Raw genomic sequence first — 19800 nt, forward strand, 5'->3', positions numbered from 1 at the left:
GAAACCGTCACAATTTCACAGAGAACCCGGAACCGCCATGACATATCTCAAGTTTTCTCTTTAACTGCAACCCCACCTTGATAGTTGGTACCACTCCTTAGGGCATGTACAATGCCAGCATGTAAAATGTGGTTTTGGTGATATGGAAGAAAGAGAATGAGGGGAGAGAGTGATGGTGTATGCAGAATTATATATTGTCTTAGCATATTTATAGACAAATTACATATGATAATTTTTGTTGTATGGATGGTGTCCGTAACTTGTAGTCACATATAGTTACACTAAATTTGCAGATATATTGTTGTAAATATTGTCTAGTATTGTACAGACACCAGCTGTCCAAATTAATGTAACACCCTTATATATTAATTTTGTACTGCTCGTTTCAATGGTCTGGACACAAACCGTTTTGAACACCTGCAGGTCACATTGTTGCGTTTACGTAGATTTTTCTTGCACGTGTAAAGTTTGTGTTTGGATGGGCGAAATCCGTGCCGCGCGTTGTTTCCGTTACATAAATCATTCGTGTCTTACAGAACGTACCCGCGTTAAAGCCTTTTCAAAAAGGAAAAAATATTTTACCCGCGGTAGAAAAAAGTCCCCAACGTTTCCCTCCAGCATTAAATCCAGGCTTCAATTTACCTCCTCGTCCACATTTAATTTCAAGTGGATCATGGGGTACTCTGACAGGCATCCCATGCCGAATTTAAAACACACATTTATACCGCCCTCTGATTTCCCAATCCCCGCCCGCAATACCCACACCCGTCTCCCCAGCACTCACTGACAGCCGGACCAGCATTACCTTGGACCCACATTCAGTAAGACACAAAAAGGGAACGCCTCGGTAGCCTCCAAAAGTCCCACACCCCGCAGCCAGCCCAGGTCGTTGTCGCCGCTCCCGCTGCCCCCGGATCCCACCATCGGTTTCGTGCCGCGGTTGCTCACATCACCCACGCCCCAGATTGCTTCGCTTTTCCTTTTTCTTCCCCTCTCTCTGAGGCTAGCGCGTACCCCAGCCGGGTAATTTCGGGCGCTATTCCGGGGCGTAACGGTCATTCCGCCTGCCCCCATTAATTAAGTCCACACGAGTCGCAGCCGCACACCACAGCGCTGCCTTCGCTAGCGGACGACCCTGCTGTCCCGAAACTGCCCCTCTCTCTCTCCCTTCGTCGCCTCCAAAACCACCCTCTTCCTCCGCCTTCCTCCTCACTCACAGACCAGGCCACCTGCACGCACCAATGTCCGATTCGCCCAACCCTGGCTCCGGGGACCTCCCCGGGGGCGCCGGGAGCTCGCCGGAGAAGCCGTGCCCCGCGGATCGGCGCGTCGCGGCGCTCACCGGCGCCGGCGCCAGGTACAAGGCGATGTCCCCCGCGCGGCTGCCGATCTCGCGCGAGCCCTGCCTCACCATCCCCGCCGGCTTCAGCCCCTCCGCCCTACTCGAGTCCCCCGTGCTGCTCACCAACTTCAAGGTGATTATTGCTACGCCTCGCTGTACATGCGCGCCTCTGCTGCACTTGCTGTTTGCTTATTAGTTACTGCGGGATCTGCGAATTCTACGGCGTCCTTGTCACGCTGAGGTTAGTTTGAGCTGGGGAAAAAAAGGAGGGATTCCGATGCGCATTAGCTTCGTGCTCTAGTTTACGAGACAATTGCACCGGGGAATTGGCTCGTGGCCTCGGAATAATGCCCCTTTTGCTGTGCTTTAGCATTTCCGGCTCGCCATGGGGCTTATGGAACTTCCTTTTCTGCGGGGGTCTCGGTGCTCTGGTTGTTTCCCCTCCGCTTCTTCTTTTGGGGCGTCCCTGCGCCGTCTATTTGCTGTGCAGTGAGGTGGGAACTGTTGCTTGTGCGTCTGCGAGGAATCATTCTGTTATGCACACACTTGGTGGCCAGGAGAACAAATCATCATTTGGCATTCCTTTAACGGGGACTTTGCAGGGCCTTACTTAAGGAAACGCCCCCCTCGGCTTTGGCTGCTATTGTGGCCGTGTGCTAAGAGAGAGACGGTGCTCCTCCATTAGGGAACCACCAAATAATTGGGAGCGGGATTTCTTGCACGCTTGTGTTAGGGATGGTTCTAGTGGTGTTGGTTCTCTTGATTTCTCTCGCTGGCAGCCTGGAAACTGAAATAGCCTTGCTTTCTGAGCATAGTTTTCTTGTTTTCTCTCGCTGGCAGCCTGCAAACTGAAAATAGCCTTGCTTCTGAACATAGTGACTTGCTTGCGGCAAAATTGTTACTTGCTCTGTCTCTCTTGTTGTTCTTGCCGGCCTTCTTCATGTTTCCATTTTAAGCATAGGATAATACTTGCCAAACAGGTTCTTTTTGAAGGAAGAATTTATGAAGGTAACATTCCTCTGACAGGTGTTTACAAAAAACATTTACTTCAGAGGGCTTAAATAGCGTATTAAAAATTATAGCACTCCCTCCGTCCCAAAATAAGTGACGTGGATTCTTATACAAATCCACGTCACTTATTTTGGGACGGAGGGAGTAGTACTCTCTATAAGATTGTGTACAATTTGCAGGCTATAATGTTCTTGTACATTTCTTGCTGTCCACAAGTGTTCACAGGGTTTAAAATCAGGTAGGCTTTAAAAATGAATAACAAAATTTTCCTTTCAGGTTGAACCCTCACCTACAACTGGTAGTCTAGGCATGGCTGCAATCATGCACAAGAGCGCTCATCCAGACATTCTGCCTTCGCCACGGGATAAATCTGTTCTTAGTGCACATGAAGATGGAGGTTCTAGGGATTTTGAATTCAAGCCTCATCTCAATTCGTCTTCTCAATCAATGGTACATCGACTTTCGTTTCTTTTCTATATGTGACCAATAGAAATTAATTGTTTCTTTGCCTGTGCAAATGCATCCATGATGTTACTTTTTTCCTCTGATTTTTAGGATAGGTAGTAAACGCTGTCCCAGATGCATCACAAATCTCAATAGGATTCTCATTAAGTCAGTACTATTTTTGGGTGTAGCCCACATTGTTAGGATATGAAAGTGAATGCCTAAACTGGAGGATATGACTAGAATCTCAAGTCTGAGCATCAAGAAAAAAAGGAAAAATAAATTCAAATCTGAATAAGTACATCAAGTTTTTTGTATGTTTTGGTTACAGCAATACTGTACCGACTGAAAAACAAGCTGTTAATGTGAAATAAGACATGATGTCCTTTCTATAATTATAACGTGTCTTTACATTTACACATAAATACAGTGACAGAATATTTTCTTCCTAGTTCACATCTGAGAGGATGTTAGTGAAGTTACATATCCACAATAAGCGAAATCACTATACGTATAAACAAACCTCAGTTTTGTGTTTGAATTTGGGAACCATATCTACTTCCAGCATAAGAGGAAGTTCATAACATATTATGTTCTCCTGAGTTACTCTGTTAAGCCTTAACCTGTTTACTTTACTCCATATGTTGCATTACTTCTCTGATTCTCTCACAAGTACCACAGAAATTTATTGTATATATGATAGATTTGAAGAGAATATTTAAATGTCAGTTTGAAGGAAAAACTAGAGCACGGCATTTGTTTGATCTATCTATGTTTGCTAGCACCTTCTTTCTCAATCTGTTGACTTCTTATACATATTAGTTTTGCATTGTATAACATTTGCAATGCTCACATCTTGTGCTGCAGGCTCCTGCTATGAGTGATCTGAAAAACCATGAGCACTCTATGCAAAATCAAAGTACGAATCCCAGCTCATCTAGCAACATGGTGATTGAATACAGACCTCCCTGTTCACGTGAGTCAACGCTCGCAGTGAATGTTTCAAGTGCTCAGGACCAACTTGGTTTGACAGACAGCATGCCTGTTGATGTTGGTACATCTGAATTGCATCAGATGAATAACTCTGAGAATGCCATGCAAGAGCCACAGTCTGAACATGCAACTGAAAAGTCGGCAGAAGATGGCTACAACTGGCGCAAATATGGACAGAAGCATGTCAAGGGAAGTGAAAACCCTAGAAGTTATTACAAGTGCACACATCCTAATTGTGAAGTAAAAAAGCTATTGGAGCGTGCGGCTGATGGTCAGATTACTGAAGTTGTATATAAAGGGCGTCACAACCATCCTAAACCCCAGCCAAATAGGAGGTTGGCTGGTGGTGCAGTTCCTTCAAACCAGGGTGAAGACCGAAATGATGGTCTGGCAGCTATTGATGGTGAGAACTTTATCATGATTTCATTTTAAAAAGTAGACATCGGGTTCCTATAGTTTGGCAGCTTGGTATCCTGCATTCTCCAATCTAGTGGAAATTTAACATCTATGATTGTACTGCAATATTTCCTTGCTCCTTTGAGTAGATTCCTATTCTTTTTCATGAACGTCTTGTAAAGATCCTTGAAAGGCAATATTCCTTGAAGTTACAAAACTCAATTTTATATGAGTTTCCCCGAGTTTTACTTGCATGTTGGAATAAATATAGTGGTCACTACATGCATGAAACGAAGAAGCTTGTGGTAAAGATTCTTTTTATTATCTGTCGACTCACCACTTTGTCGGTATCTAAGATCTCTGTTATTTTGCAGACAAGTCTTCAAATGTCCTTAGCATACTTGGTAATCCAGTACATTCGACTGGTATGGCTGAGCCTGTTCCAGGTTCAGCTAGTGATGATGACATCGATGCTGGAGCTGGAAGACCCTACCCTGGGGATGATGCTACCGAGGATGACGATTTAGAGTCTAAACGCAGGTACATTCTGTTTGGACTTGGCACACTCATCATTCCTATCAAGTACTAATTTTGTTGTCTAAAACTATCAACTATGGAAACAGGAAAATGGAGTCTGCTGGTATTGATGCTGCTCTGATGGGTAAACCTAACCGTGAGCCTCGCGTTGTTGTCCAAACTGTAAGTGAGGTTGACATCTTGGATGATGGGTATCGTTGGCGCAAATATGGACAAAAAGTCGTCAAAGGGAACCCCAATCCACGGTCAGCACTTATTTTCTTTATTAATTACCTTTTCTACTTCTGTTGTTGGGCATGTGAAAATATGTTCTAAAGTAATGGTAAAATATCTACTCTGGTTACATTCTCTGAATCAGTTACTAAGCAATGTCTGCATGTAATTATTTTCTATATGCTCCATCATTCATGTATCAAATTCTACCCTTTCCCTTTGAAAGCCTATAATTGCTATGCTGTTTAAATGTACCATCTTTTGGTATTGTTATGACCGAGTCTTTTCCCTTCCTGCTAGAGATCACATTTAAGGGCACATGAATTATGATTTTATGATCATATAGCATATAATAGCAGAAATATTATACATTTGTTCATGTCGTGCCACAACATATATTTGATGTGTGTATGCATGTGTATAGTCCAGCCCTGCAACGCTACAAATTGTACAAGAAAATGAATCTGGAAAACAATGTTCCATTATACAATATACGGAGTGGTGGCCATTTGCTCGGAGCCCCATGGGCACACAATATTTAGCATACTCCTTACCAGTCTGACAATGCATTGTGTGCAAGGATTTTAAATACTTGGAATTTGAGTTGCTAGCTAGGCAAGACAACTTATAAAAATGTTTTGTTCAAATCTAACAATTGCCAAAAGGTGCTGTTGTTGACTGTATTTAGCACTCATTCTGTTTGCTGTATATTTTCGCATCTGTTTTTTCTTTCTTTTACCAGATATTCATGGTCTCGACTGAAATTTTCACAAATATCAGCATCTCAAACTTTGGCACAACCAAACAGCCTATATTGATGAACTTAACATGTATATATATCATAGACAGTATGTCATGGTCTTTCAATATTTCAGTTTGCAAATAAAGTGAGAAGGCAATGCTGCACCATTACAGTGTACCATATAAAATTTTATTCCTATGAATGGAGACAATTAATTGGCTTGGTAGCTCTTTGGTTTGAGGCCTAAAAAACATGTATTTTGAAGTCAGATTCTTTTTGTCTGTGTAATAATGTAGCAAGTCGAGGTTTTAATGCTTGATTGGATTCTGGTCATCTATTTCTGGTTTCCTGCCATGCTAGTGATGATAATCTCTATGCTCCCTGTGTCTTTGTCCACTAAAGGCAGTTGCTTTTGACTTTTTAATTTGTAATAATGCAGGACTTTTACTAGATTTTCAATCATAATAATGCTACCTAAAATTGCAAAAGTACATTTGTGGACTAGATTCTAAAACCAACTAACCCATCATTGTTCTCATAGTCTATACTGTATACACTATGCTTCCACATGTTCTTATTTTAGATGGGTACTTCCACATGTGGTAGTGGACCTACAGTTGTGGATAGAGTATTTGCCATCACTTTCTAAATTGATATGTACTCCCTCCGTTCCTAAATACTTGTCGTGGTTTTAGTGCAAATTTGCACTAAAACCACGCTAAAACCACGACAAGTATTTAGGAACGGAGGGAGTATTTCACACTCAGACAAGGGCTAACTCAATTTTAAAAGTGACACATGTTAAATGGTGCATGTGTATATTCATTTTTTATTCTTGATTGCAGGAGTTACTACAAGTGCACAAGCACAGGATGCCCTGTCAGGAAGCATGTTGAGAGGGCATCTCACGACCCTAAATCAGTGATAACAACATACGAAGGAAAACATAACCATGAAGTCCCTGCTGCCAGGAATGCAAGCCATGAGATGCCCGCACCTCCCATGAAGAACGCTGTGCATCCGATTAACAGCAATATGCCCAGCAGCATTGGGGGCATGATGAGAGCATGTGAAGCCAGGAATTTTACCAACCAATATTCTCAAGCGTCCGAAACTGAAACTATTAGTCTTGACCTTGGCGTTGGAATCAGCCCGAACCACAGGGAGGCCACAAACCAAATTCAGTCCTCCGTTCCTGATCAGATGCAGTATCAGATGCAACCCATGGCTTCAGTGTACGGTAACATGAGACTTCCAGCAATGGCAATGCCGACAGTTCAAGGACATGCAGCTGGCAGCATATATGGTTCCAGAGAAGAAAAAGGGAACGAAGGGTTTACTTTCAAAGCGACTCCCATGGACCATTCAGCTAACTTGTGCTATAGCGGTGCTGGAATTTAGTCACGTGTGCATGAGAGTGTTTACCAATGCTTATAGCTCCAAGAATCATATATTACCAACCATGCTTTTCTAATGACAATCTCTTCAGCAAGATTCTCAATTGTGTATCACTTGCAAATCAGTTCAGCCGGAGGCAAGCTATACCTGCGGGCTGCAGCACATGCACATGGTTCTTCCCGTGCGGAAAAAACCTATCTTGCATGTAGCTTTGCAGACCTACATTCGTTGTACAGCGGAACCGTTATGATTAATTAGATTATGACAATTTGGTTTTGTGAGCTGTCTTATTTTCTGTACTGGAATATTTATCGATAGAATATAGATTATGGTCATTTATCTACCTGAATCGTCCTCTTGTTCTTTGGCTGCAAAGCTTTGTATCTCAAATGCATATGAAGAAAGCTATTGTCGTTGCAATCATGCTCCATAGATGTTGTTTACAGATGTTGTCGAATTGGATTTGCATCAAAAATTAATCTGGCTCTACTACCAGATTACCAAGTATGAAGGCCCAACGTCTCGAATCATTTTAGGGACAGTAGGTAGATAGTAGTGATGCAGATTGAGACTTCATTGCAACAACATTACGATTAGAGGTCTGAAACCGAAACATACACCCCGAAACTAGGTACTACAACTCGTCAGCCTTATAAAGGTCTGATCTAATGCTAAGTTTAGCATTGCAACAACAGTCTATAGCCATCTCCATACCAGTGTCACCATACCTTCCTGAAGTCCAATGAAACATGCATCTAAATTGTCTACCCAAAGCAGAAGTTACAAACAAGTTTGTCGTTAGATCGCATCATAACATGGTAACATTAGTGCCATGCAGATGAAACCACTAGGGGCCTGTTCTTCCATCCGAGGTAGAGCACCCCATCCCTCTCGGCGAGCTGGTAGTTCACCGAATAGCTCTGCAGCAGCGTTCTGATGGTGTCATTCACCAGTGAGCTGAGCGGAGACGGTCTGAAGCCTGCCATCATCAGACGCGCCTTCCACTTACCGAAGACCTCATGCCGTTCCACCCTCTCCGAACCCTCACAGGCGACGAGGTTCACTATTTCCCTTGCCAGGCAATGCTGCTCCATGTTAATTCTCTCCTTGTCATCCCTGGGGAGCGTCAGGTCGATGGACTCAAAGATGGCGGTGTAGTAGTCAAGAGTCTCAGCGAACCTCTGCACAAAAGGGGCTGTGTTCGTGTTGGACTCCTGCTCCACAAGGGTAAGCACGTTTGGCGACAAGCTTTTCACTAGCCTCAGGATCCTGTCTCGGTGGTTCGCCGTGCTCACAGTCTCATCCGAAATGTGGTGCAGCTCCAGGGTGAAGTTCACGGCGAGAGCTTCCCCAGGGATGACTCCAAGATGCCTCTCTTCCACTTCGTCACCAGAGATAGCAACTGCATGGAATTCAAAAGGAACCTTACAGAGGCCAGCAATGTGTGACAGCCTCCTCCCAACTATGTCCAGCCCGCCATCTCGAGCGTAAGCTGATACTGAATCATCAATGCCTGTGATCTTTACAGTTGGTGGTCCACCTGGCCTGGCTGCAAGGGCCTGGAGGAGAGAAATCCACTGTGCCCCTTGAGAAATATGAAAGTCAATTATATGAATCCTGTCTTCTCCCTTCACAGCTTCTGCAATTGCACCATTTGCCGACATGTAGCCGAACTTGAAGTAGGGGCAGGCCTCATACAGGAAATGCATGTAGGACAGAAGGTCCGAACTCTTTGGTTCTTTACACTTCAAGGCTTTGTAGATGGAATGTCCGGAAGAGGCAAGCCTGGCGACAAGCCCTTCCACCATGTAGGCTCCCAACCTCTGAAGTGGCTCACCGGAAACTGAAACCATTTTCCTCAACTCTGGAATCATCATATCTATCGCGTAGCCGTTCTTCTCTTCCACAGCTCTAGCACAAGCAACCAGTAGCTCCTTCAAGTTGTCCCTGGGAAAGCGCATCATCTGCACCCACTTCTCAGGTTCTAGTGAAAGCTGGTTCGCAATGGAGCTCTCAAGGCTGTTGACTACCTCAGAGTCTGGTCCAAGCATAACAGCCTCAAGATCCTTAAGTTTTTGCCTCAAATGATTAGGATCTTCAGTGACTGTGACACATGAAGCACTTACAGGAGATCCATTTGTGGAATCTGAGTGACTGTCTTCCTGAGATAAAGGGCTGCTGCTGTCACTCCTAGGAGTGAAACTATGGCTGGAAGGTGAATCATGTCTCATACAACCAACTTCCGCGGAGGAGTCCAAGGTATACTTCATATGAGTAACCTGATTTTCAAAACCAGCATCTGGTGAGTGAGACTTCAGGCTATAATCATGTTGTGGTACAACATGGGTGTCTGGAGATGACTGATAAGGATGACAAGTGTGCTGAGCATTGTCAGAATACTGGAATTGCTTCAGATTCTGCCTTGGTACACTGCCGAAGGGGTGCATCATTCGGGAAGTCGGAGTATTGGCCATCCTGGTTCAGCAAAGAGCTTGGCACATTAACTATTCCATGTTATCAAGGAGATCTGGTGCGCAGATCAACTGAAAGAAAAATATGTTGTTGTTTGCTGATATGTCTTCTAATTGAGAAATTCAGATGGAACAAGATCTGCAACGATAGAACAAGACCGTAAGCACAAAAACATGTTGAGTTATCAACTCAGAATAGTAAAACTAGCAGGAAGCTTGACAACAACAGAAAAAAATCTGGTGTGTTATTCCTGTCCAGAGCTTCATAAAAGACAATTGCCGGATCTTTAAGTCTCAGACCCAATATACCGTGTCCAATGAAGAAATGCATCCGAAACAACATGCCAGGAAAGACAGACGAGATTCCTAGGTACCTAAATTTGTGATAAATCTTGTGCGTCTTATTTCTATTACACGAAATTAGAAAGAGGTGTATAGCAATTAGGAACTATTGTTGAAGGTAACACTAAAAAGAAAGGCACAGAAGAACCAAAATAGTCTGAAGAAAGCACTTTAACTAGGTGTCAAAAGCCCTGGCGCAGATGAAAGTTCCAACTACTAGCACGAACAAACTTCCAAGTACTGAACTTATATCTCGCAGCTTTCAAGTTACAGCAGATGTTACTGTTCTGAAACAGTAAACAAACCCCTAGCAACACCAGCAAGAAAGAGCTATTGGGCATCCTATGGACAGAAAGTGAAGGCCAGAGCATGCCGTAATGCTGAGCAAAGAAAAACGTCACGATTGACTCGAAAAAGCCTCCCAAGAAAAACTAAATCCGTAAACAAGTATATGACCGACCAGCCCTTGTGCAAGCAAACGAAATAGCGGCCCGTAGACGAGTCATAAACAATCCCCGTCTCATAATTTCCTACACCAAACTACCTGCACGGCCAGTTTGACCCGTCGTCTCAACTACTCCCGGCACAAGTTAATTAATTAACATCAACTTACGTAAAGTAAATCACAAAGGAAGTCCGCAGTCAAAAAGCTCTAGATCTGCCTTTTTTTAGGAGAAACCTACTGTTACTTGTTTTGGTCACTGATTAGCACGGATCGAGAAATCAAATCGACCCCGCACCCGTGTGGCGCACTTGCGCCTAACCATTTGACGCGATCTCCAAAGAAAATTCCCCATAGCTAGCTTCCGCGACCATGGGTAAGACCTATAGCTCTGAGGCCGTACGGTACGGTTACGATGCGCCTACGCTTGCAAAATACTGCTACTGCAATAGAGACATGGCCATCAAGGCATCGAACTACCAGAAGAAACTAGCTAAGCTAGTTGCCCAAGTGCCAATCGATCTCACGAGAGAAAAAACTAACGAGCTGAGCATCATTCAGGGAAACCTACTCAGGCTCACAGCCAAGCTGGACGCCTGGACATCAAGGGTCCCCCAAGCAAACTGAGAACCAAAACGAAAACGAGCAAGGACAGCAGCAGCTCATACCTCTCCGCGCTAACTCAGGCCGATGGAGCTCCGCCCAGGTAGTTAACTGAGACCCTTCAGCTCCAGGCTGTAACTGGAGAGGAGGGGAGCCGTGCGGGGCGGTGCGGTGCGGAGAGGCACCCTGAGAAACTAGAGAAGGGAGACGAGGAGGAGGAGGGGGTAACTAGGTGCAGGCCGGAGGAGGAGGGGAAGAGAGTACTCGAGGGGAAGAGGAGGAGGCGGTGGAGGAACTGGTGGTGGTGGCTCTGGTGGGATGTGGGTGGAGGACTGCGTGGGGTGTTTCCTGTATGGGGAGCTGGGGGATTTTTCGGGTGGCTGCTGCTATTTCTACCCGCGGCCCCGCTCCTTCCTGTCCTGCCCCGCGGTGCGCGTCGTCCGCGGTTTAGTTGCGATCGTGAGGCGTGACGCGCGGTCGGGGCCCCGCGGGAGGGGCGCGTTCAGACCGATGCGCGCGTGTGTGGGTGCACGGGCGCCGCGCACGGGGAGCTGAGGATGATGCAAAACTTTTCTTTTTTGTATGATGCAAAACTTGAGGCTTTGGGCGCCGGATCTTGGCTCGGGTTAACTGTTGATGATGTCGGGATATGCATGGGCTATACGGGTGCTGTGTGTGCTTGTCAAAAATTGGTCTGTTCTTCGCAAAATTAAAATAAATTAAAAATGGTCTGTTCGTATGGCAGCAGGTATATCGCTCTCGTGCGAAGAGACCACGTGCTGGGGATGGTGTCTCCACGAACGTACTTGGCCAGTTGGCCGAGTCCGGGTCAATGTGTTTCAAATACTGGAGTGCTAGATATAGATATTTCGTGCAGATTGAGATGGCCACAAGACCTGAAACTTAATACGATGTTGTCAGATTTCCGTCTATTTGTGCGTCGTATGGGCCAGGGTTATTTAGCAACTTGTCTCCCTCGTTCCAAGAGACCACATGTCTCGTGCCTTCACTGGGCCCACGTTTGTCAGCAGATATTTTGCTCCCGTTAGATGGAGATCACACGAGGCGTACGTGCACAACTTAGAAATGATGTCAATCTCGTCCCGCGATGAATAAAAATAAAACGGTGCCAATCTTGTACAAGTATAATTAATTAACCCTAGTATAGAGCGGCACGATTCAATTCAATGTGAATGACATTGTAAAAAAAAAGGCAAAGTGAGAATAACAAGAACATTAAACATTCATTGTAACCATTAGATAATTTTAAAACCAGTGAAACATTGACTGTTAGAGATAAATCTAGGGAATGTATCAATGGCTATTGCAAATTTGAAAACTTTCAGTTCTAGCCATTCATGTCTTAAATAAATGGATGAGATAAATGTCATCGTGTGCTTTTTTTTCTTCATAAAATATCTTTTAAGTGATTGGAGGTTCCACTTCATCTAATTCATTTATTTGAGATCTGAGGGTTAGGATTGGAAGTTTTCAAGTTTTTACCGAATACAGGGTTTCACCTAGCTAATATGTCGCCATGAAATTAAGGGGTAATCTGTTGTGCATTAACGTGCTTTTATAAAAAGAAAAGGTTATCTTTTATTGCACCATACACATGCATTTATTACTCCTTCCTCTTCAGTTTATTAGCCTCCCCCTAAAATCATACTCCCTCCGATCTATGATAAATGCCCGAATAATCGTTGAACCACACTATTAATGCAACATGCATGAAAAATAAGAATTAAAAATATTGTTTTTTTAAAATGTGGATGTAATTAGCTTTTATCTTTTTTTCGAAGCAAATGAGCTTACAAACCGAAATTTTCAAATTTCTGAGATGGGCCTTAAAAAACTTAAAAGAAAGAGGTATGCAATTGGAATGAACTTAGTCAATGCCTCCATTTCTAAGTATTGTATATATGACAATTTATATACTCGCACTATTATATCGCTTGCATGACACACTTCGTACTACTCAATGCCCAATCAGCTTTATTGTTCGTTTTAAAAAATAGCTTTGTTGTGCCATTGATGGAAAATATTAATTAGGCTTTGTGAATCCAAATAAAAAATAGAGAGAATATTTGTTTCTCGTGCATTGTTTCAGTTCTTTTATTTGCAAACTTTGTTACAATGACTAGTGTTAGCTAAGCACTATGCATGATTTACAATTTTGAACACAGAAATATTTGTTCCACGTCGAAATGACCACAATTTTAAAAACTCTAAAATGGTTGGTAGACAAATTTTCATCAATGAAATTCTTGATTTACTTTCAGTTTGGATAAAATTTCAAGTTCAAGTATGTCGGTACCCACTAAAACCCTGCCTTCTGCATGCTAGGATTCAGATCCGGACGTTTCTTTCATTTTTCTAAATGAAACAATAGTCCAAACTAGTACTCCCTCTGTTCCAAAATATAAAACGTATAAATTTTGTTGACTGTCAAGCTTTCTAGACTTTGACCAAGCTTACCGTCAAAAATATTAACAACTACTATTTTAAATGAATACACTTTGAAAATACATTTCATGATAGATCTGGTGATCTTGATTTTGTACATAAATGTTGTTGGTTTTCTATAAAGTTAGTCAGACTTTCACAAATTTGACAGTCAATAAAAATTATAAGCCTTATATTTTGGAACGGAAAGAGCGATAGTAACGAAACAGCAGTAACATGCACCTGAGACATCTGGATAACCTTTCTACTACTTCTGATTTTTATCTGTTGGCCTTTGTACTGTATGTCGGCGTTGAATACGGATTAAAAAGTTAAAACCTGAATTTTAATTTTTTTTGCATACCACTAGGAGTACAGGATACAGATCGAGCCACTTTTCCACACGCAGAACATCTTCATTCTTTTTGTGTAAGGCCAGCACAACCAAGAATCAGTAGATATTTTGTGATACACAGATGAGAAGGTTGGGAGGTCATAATCACGGTGTAATCTTCATCACTTCTTCTTTCAGTGGCGTCATTTCTTATTGATCTGTCAGGTAATGCCATCCACATGCCAGCTTTTCCCTTTTGGCTATCCTTTGGCGGCGAGCAACATTTTGATTCCGTAATATCCTATAGTTCGCATGGTGGGTGTCATGTGAACCACATCTTAATTAGCAACTGATGAGATGATAACGCTAATGCAGTTATATTAGAGAACGACATGAGGTGCTCCGTATCTTTTGTGACTATAACGTAACGACATAGAGGATACCGCTTGTTGCACTTCTGTTTCATCATTAGATCGGCCTTGAATAATTGGGTGTAATTGATCCTCCTTTTTTTTTACCCGAATAATTATTCCTCTTGATTTGTTCCTACTTCATTAGAGTGTACACCTCCAAATTGTTAATAGGAATTAAGCATGCGTGGACTAAAGGTGATTGTACTATCTTCAATCCTACGAGTGCTAGCAGGGAAAGCAACGTAGGAGCAGTATTCTACTGCTACTAGCAACAGATTGCGGAGGAGCCAGGGCACTCATATGTCGAGGTTCGGCAAAACAGAAAAAGAAAAAAAAGAAGTCAAAGTGGATACCCGGATAAGTCAAACTCTGACCCCCGCGTCGCCCTCCTTTGGCGACCCGGGGGAACCCTAGGCGCCGCCGGCCCAAGCCCTCCCCCATCTCCTTCCCTCGCATCGCCGCCGCCGGAGGGGTGCCAAGGTGGCGGCGGGGCGGTTTTCTTCCCCTTCGCGCGTGGAAGCGGTGGTTCTGCACGGGGCGGCAGGACGGCAGGGAGGCGGCTAGGCGGGGCCGGTGCAGGGCGGTTCCGGCGCGGGGCGCCGCGTTGGCGGCCGCGCGGGTCCGGCGTTGGAGGCGGGGGCTGCCGCTGTGGTGGGGCGGGCCTGGCGGGCCGCAGACAAGGCGGGCGCTGGCTGCCCCGTTCTCGGCGGATCTGCGCTCGGGGTCGCCAGATCCAGGGCCGGAGGTCCGGCGGTGGTGGGCGGCGCGGTGGTCAGGCGCTCGAGGTGGCTGGCAGCGGGGTGGCTTTTCAGGCGGCTCCGCGGCGCGGCGGCAGATGGCAAGGTTGGGGCGGCGCTGCTGCTACCCTGCAACCGCCTTTGGGTTGGCTCCGGCCGGTTCTAGAGTGTGGTTGTGGCGGCGGTGGCAGTGCGGTGTTTTTGGTGGTCGGCGGTGACGCGGCAGCGGTCGGCAGGCTCCCCGTGCTTTTGGCGCCACTCCTTCGTGGGTGTGCGTAGTGTTGGTTGTCGTTGTAGGTTGGCTGTCCGCGTGTTTGAGGAGTGAATGGCGTGGCCTTGGCGAAAGCCGTGCTCTAGCCTTGGTTGGGGCCAACGATGGCGTCGCCCGTGGGCGTCGTTACCTTCTTGAAGGCATCGTTGTTTCGGCCTTGCTTTTCTCTCCTTCTGACCGAGCTCCGAGGGAAACCTGAGATCCAGTTGGATTGAGCGATGGTGACGCTCTCGGCGCCGCTTTCCTCCTTGGGGGCATCGCTTTTGGAGTTCGCATCTACCGTGGGTCTAGTGGTTTGTGGGCTGCCTGTCTGCGTGGTGTCCGTTAGCGGCATGTGTGGCAGCGACGACAGTGTGTTGTGCTGAGGTTGGGCTGCGGTGATTGGTAGTCGGTCCTCCAACATATCCGTTGGCTTTTCAGAGTTGGTTTTGCTTTGCCGTTGGGAAGTCGGAGTCGCCAGCTCAGTGGAGTGTTTTGTGATGACGATGACTTGGTGGAGGAGTGGTCCGTTCTCTGGGGTGTTCGGCGCAGGCCTGCTTTTTACCCCTCCGAAGCTTGCCATCAGAATTGGCGTCTTTTGTTCGCTAGCGAGGGTGACCGGTTGTTTGGCATGGGCCGGCGTGTGCTTGCATGCCTGCAGAGGTAGAGTCCCCGTTCTTGGGCGTTTGTGGGGGAAGTCGGAGCCGCCAGTTCAGAGGAGAGTTTGTGTGATAACGATGACATCTGCGTACAACCTCGGCGGTATTCTTCTTTCTGCAGTGTGTGTTGAGTGTGCGTGGGTGGCCAGGTGGGTCACGTTGTTCGGTTTTCGGCTCAGTTTTCCTTATAAACGGAGCCATTTTATTCTTCTTTAATGCACTGCAGGAATCCCCTGCCCTCTTGTCGAGGTTCGGCAAAAAAAGATATCACTCTGTTCCTTATGCAGCGAAGCATATATGCAGACATACAGTAGTAACAAGTTGTCATATGTTTCAGACTTATTGTAGAATTATATATGGTTTGAAGCTGGAAAACCTTTATAAAAAAAGTAACAAGTTGTTAGGGGGCGTCTATTTCTCAGTCGCCTAAGAAATATTTATTTCTCAGTCCACAATCAACAATCGTAACCATTCAATGAAGATTCTCTTATCCATCATACCTACATTAATCTTATACGAATCTCAATGATTGAATTAAAAGGTTGTATCATCGATTAAGAAATACTCCCTCCAATCCTAAATTATTGTCTCAAATTTATCCAAATATGGATCTATCTATTCTTAAAAAAACGTCTAGATACATGAAATATTTCGACAACAATTTAAAATCGGCGGGAGTAGTTATTTCTCGGTCGCCTAGGAAATAGCAAAACCGCTGTTGTTATATGCAGCTTGGTTTAAGATGTCATGCCTTTCCTCATATAGTCACATATCCATGCAGGTTTTGAAACAAACAGACATTTACAAATGATCGTAATCTTATCGAGAGTGACAGTGAAGTACCAGCTGATAAACCTGGCCGGAATGTAGAGCGGTTGCGCTGAGGACTTGTGGTGGTCAACTTTATTCTCGTTCTTAACATCGTGGTCAGTGTGACGAGTTATTTGACCCCCAACTGCTCTCTGCACTAGAGTACATGCAGGGTAGGGCATTCGTCCGGAGACTCCCGTCAGTCTACGGCAAAGTTCATCAATCAATCCAGCGCAAAGTGAGTTTATCGGCAACTACATCATCAAATGGAATCCCTTGAGAGCGCAGCATCAGATTAGAATTAAGATTGATACGGCAGATGCGCAACTAACTTTGAGCACACTCCATCAGTAGGAAGCACCACGCCACCACTAGCGGAGTGCTACGCGTTTTGTTGTTCTAATCTAGATCTTTATCGAATCTCCACGTTGTGTTCCTGCATGTTGGATTATTCCTCCCCGTCGGATTTGTATAATGCCCGACCTTTCGGCCCGAACAATCTCTCTTTAACAACGAAACTAATCAGGCGCATACGTAAAAGCGACCGTCATACGAGTCACGGATGACTCGACCAGCAGAGTGTGTACTGCTGTTGTTATCCACAATCCATCCATCCATCCGGGTTCCAGCGTCCGGGAACACACGGGTCAGTACGACACGGCAGCGTGAAACCAATGGAATCCTTTCTTCTTCTTCTAGTTTTTGCCGTGGAAGGCATGCAGGAACGATGAGATGTGACACTCGTGGTGTCGCGATTACCGGGCCGGTCCTATCGAAGATTCCCCGCGGTCAAGCCTACGCGGTTTCGGGCTTGGTAATTTTGTTTCGAGTCTCTTTTGTTTCCCTGCCTTGGCTCTGTCCCCTGGACCAGATTCCTCGGTGTGTCGGGCAGCGGCAGCCAGGAAAGCGCCTGGTAGTTGTTCACACGTGCTTGCCTGTGGACGGAGCGTGCGCGCGCGCCCGTGCTGCGTGCCGACCTCGAACGCCGGCAGGCCGTACGTAAACCAGCCGCTTGTCCACGCTTGAAAGCCCCGCATGGCGCACGCAGTCGATCGGGGCTTCCTTGGGAAACAGAAGGTTCGCCACGGAGTGGCCAGCGGGCTGCTGGGTGCAGTCTGTGACCGTTCTTTACGTTCGGCCTAGTTGTTGGTAGGCTGGGCTGGGCCAGTGCGCCGCTGCCAGAAAATTGGCCCAATTAGGGATGGCAAGGCTTGTTCACGGCAACCGTGTAGTAGGAGCACGTAAATACTCCAACAAACTACGCCCCGTTCGGTCGTCGGCAGTTCCGAATCGATTCTCTCGCCGCCCACCCCTGCTAGGTAAACCATGGCGGCGCAGCTCCCGGACGACGTGATCCTGGAGATCCTCCTCCGTCTGCCGGCCACCGACATCGCCCGCTGCCGCCAAGTGTGCAGGGCCTGGCGCTCCGCCATAGCCGACCCGTCCTTCGACCGCGCCCACTCCGCCAAGCGCCCCTCCGCCGCCGCCAGGGTCGCGGCTCAACACGAGGTCTACTACCACGGCTTCTTCGGCTTGCCTCGCTTCCGGGTCACCAGAATCGTCGCGTTCGACTTCTTCCTCCGCGGCGAGCATGCGGCGCCCCTCCGCCCGCGCGCCCTCTGCTTCAGCTCGCCTCACGCTCAGTTCACCATGCTCGTCGGTTCCTGGGACGGGGTCGTGTGCCTCAAGCAAGGGATCCTGCAGGTACATAGCCGGTATGTGTATACTAGTGTCGCGTGAACCCAATAGAATTTCAAAGCCCTTCACAAAATTAGTCATCATCACTCCTTATTAGGAATTACTGAAACATAATGCTATAATCAATAGAGTTGACACCAATGATCTTTTGTTGTTCTAGCTTCGACGACGTCCCTCGGGAAGCGCCCTTCGGCTTCTACGTCCACCAGTTCGTGCTGTGGAACCCGGTGGCCATGACCTCTGCCACCGTAGGCGTACCTGGGCCAGATCATCGGCAGCACCAGCTGGGCCACATCATCGGCGGCTACGCGCACCTGGGGACGAGGCGCTTCCACCTCCTGCACGCCTCCGGTGAAACCAATGGCGGTTTCAGGATCTCCCCGACTCCCTTCCGGATCCTAAGCGTCGGTGACGATGCCGCCTGGCGCGAGCTCCCTTTCCTCTTGGGAGAAGAAGACACCTTTCCGGAAATCATTATGGGCAAAGGCAATGTTGTTAGACTACACGATAACCTGCACTGGCTGGCACAACCGTCGTCGTCGTCATCTGGAACGAGGATGCAGCTCCGGGTGCTCGTGTTCGACACCACGCGGGAGAAGTTTTTGTTGATGGAGACAGTAACAGCCAAAGAACGCCCAGGAGGACCGTTATGTGTCTATGGTTGGCACGGCTCGGCGTGCTGTCGAAGAAGCTCTGCATCTTCACCGTGGAGCCGTCGTCAAGCACGATGGAGTTGTGGATGCTCGAAGGCTACGACTCCGGCGAAGCTACTCCGCGCGGCAGCTGGCGGCTCGAGGCACGGATCAGCCTGATCACGTGGGACCGGTCCGACCTGTCGCGGGCGTTCTCCGCCATGGCGGAGGTGCAGGTGGAGGTGGTGGAGGATGATGTTGTCGGGAAAGGCGAGGAGGAGGTCTTGATCAAGCAGATGGAAGGCCGGATTGACTCGTACAACGTCAGGCACAAAGCATGGGGCGTTGTGGGCAATGTGCGGACCAGTTTTATGGCGCACGAGTCGCTGGTGATGCACAGGGAGAGCCTTGTGCAAGGCCAAGTAAGCTTCGGAAAGGCGAGCCGGGCTCTTCACAAGTACATCGACTTCTATGGACAGCGTCTCTATTACCTCTGAACAGCCGGCAATGTATTCAAGGATGTTAATAGAATATCGATTAATAGATGTTATTTTGAGATGTTTCTTTAATTTTAGATATAATTTTCTTAAATTTTATTATTTCATTTATATATTTAAATTAGCAAGGTCATGGCTGTTTCTCAGTTGCTTGATTCTTAACAAAGATGGCTTAAATCTCAGTTGACGCATTAGATCGGTTGGATCAAGATCCGAACATCAGCCACACTTCTCCGTCTCGCATGTGCAGCCATAGGATTAAGATCTAACGGTTGACACGTCAACCTTTTGGATCGGAAGGAGTACTATATATGGATATGGCATCACAGTGTACACTACTGTATCAAGTATCAGGGACCCGGGATTTTAAAACCACGGGTACTGCATCTAA

At 46.3% G+C, this 19800-nt stretch overlaps 3 protein-coding genes across 5 annotated transcripts; 2 read left to right on the top strand and 1 right to left on the bottom strand.

Annotated features, from left to right (window-relative positions):
• Positions 1-1127: 1127 nt before the first annotated feature.
• On the top strand, positions 1128-7425 carry LOC100837150 (WRKY transcription factor SUSIBA2). Of its 2 annotated transcripts, none has more exons than XM_003562764.4 (6): positions 1128-1475; positions 2630-2803; positions 3665-4193; positions 4561-4726; positions 4810-4968; positions 6524-7425. In XM_003562764.4, exons 1-6 carry the CDS (start codon positions 1242-1244, stop codon positions 7077-7079), a joined length of 1818 nt encoding a protein of 605 aa, XP_003562812.1. In that variant the 5' UTR covers positions 1128-1241; the 3' UTR covers positions 7080-7425. The 2 variants fall into 2 exon arrangements, with proteins under 2 accessions (XP_003562812.1, XP_024315261.1); XM_024459493.1 differs by lacking the exon at positions 1128-1475 and adding an exon at positions 2017-2350.
• Positions 7426-7631: 206 nt separating this feature from the next.
• On the bottom strand, positions 7632-11289 carry LOC100837965 (chitin-inducible gibberellin-responsive protein 2). The gene is made up of 2 exons (XM_003562767.4): positions 11000-11289; positions 7632-9686 (listed from the first exon to the last, which is right to left on the bottom strand). Exon 2 carries the CDS (start codon positions 9548-9550, stop codon positions 7901-7903), a length of 1650 nt encoding a protein of 549 aa, XP_003562815.1. The 5' UTR covers positions 9551-9686; positions 11000-11289; the 3' UTR covers positions 7632-7900.
• Positions 11290-18205: 6916 nt separating this feature from the next.
• On the top strand, positions 18206-19508 carry LOC106865540. Of its 2 annotated transcripts, none has more exons than XM_024457670.1 (2): positions 18206-18297; positions 18441-19508. In XM_024457670.1, exons 1-2 carry the CDS (start codon positions 18233-18235, stop codon positions 19090-19092), a joined length of 717 nt encoding a protein of 238 aa, XP_024313438.1. In that variant the 5' UTR covers positions 18206-18232; the 3' UTR covers positions 19093-19508. The 2 variants fall into 2 exon arrangements, with proteins under 2 accessions (XP_024313438.1, XP_024313439.1); XM_024457671.1 differs by having other exon boundaries at positions 18221-18286.
• Positions 19509-19800: the final 292 nt, after the last annotated feature.

This window comes from Brachypodium distachyon, chromosome 1 (assembly GCF_000005505.3).
Source record: "Brachypodium distachyon strain Bd21 chromosome 1, Brachypodium_distachyon_v3.0, whole genome shotgun sequence".
NCBI lineage: Eukaryota > Viridiplantae > Streptophyta > Magnoliopsida > Poales > Poaceae > Brachypodium > Brachypodium distachyon.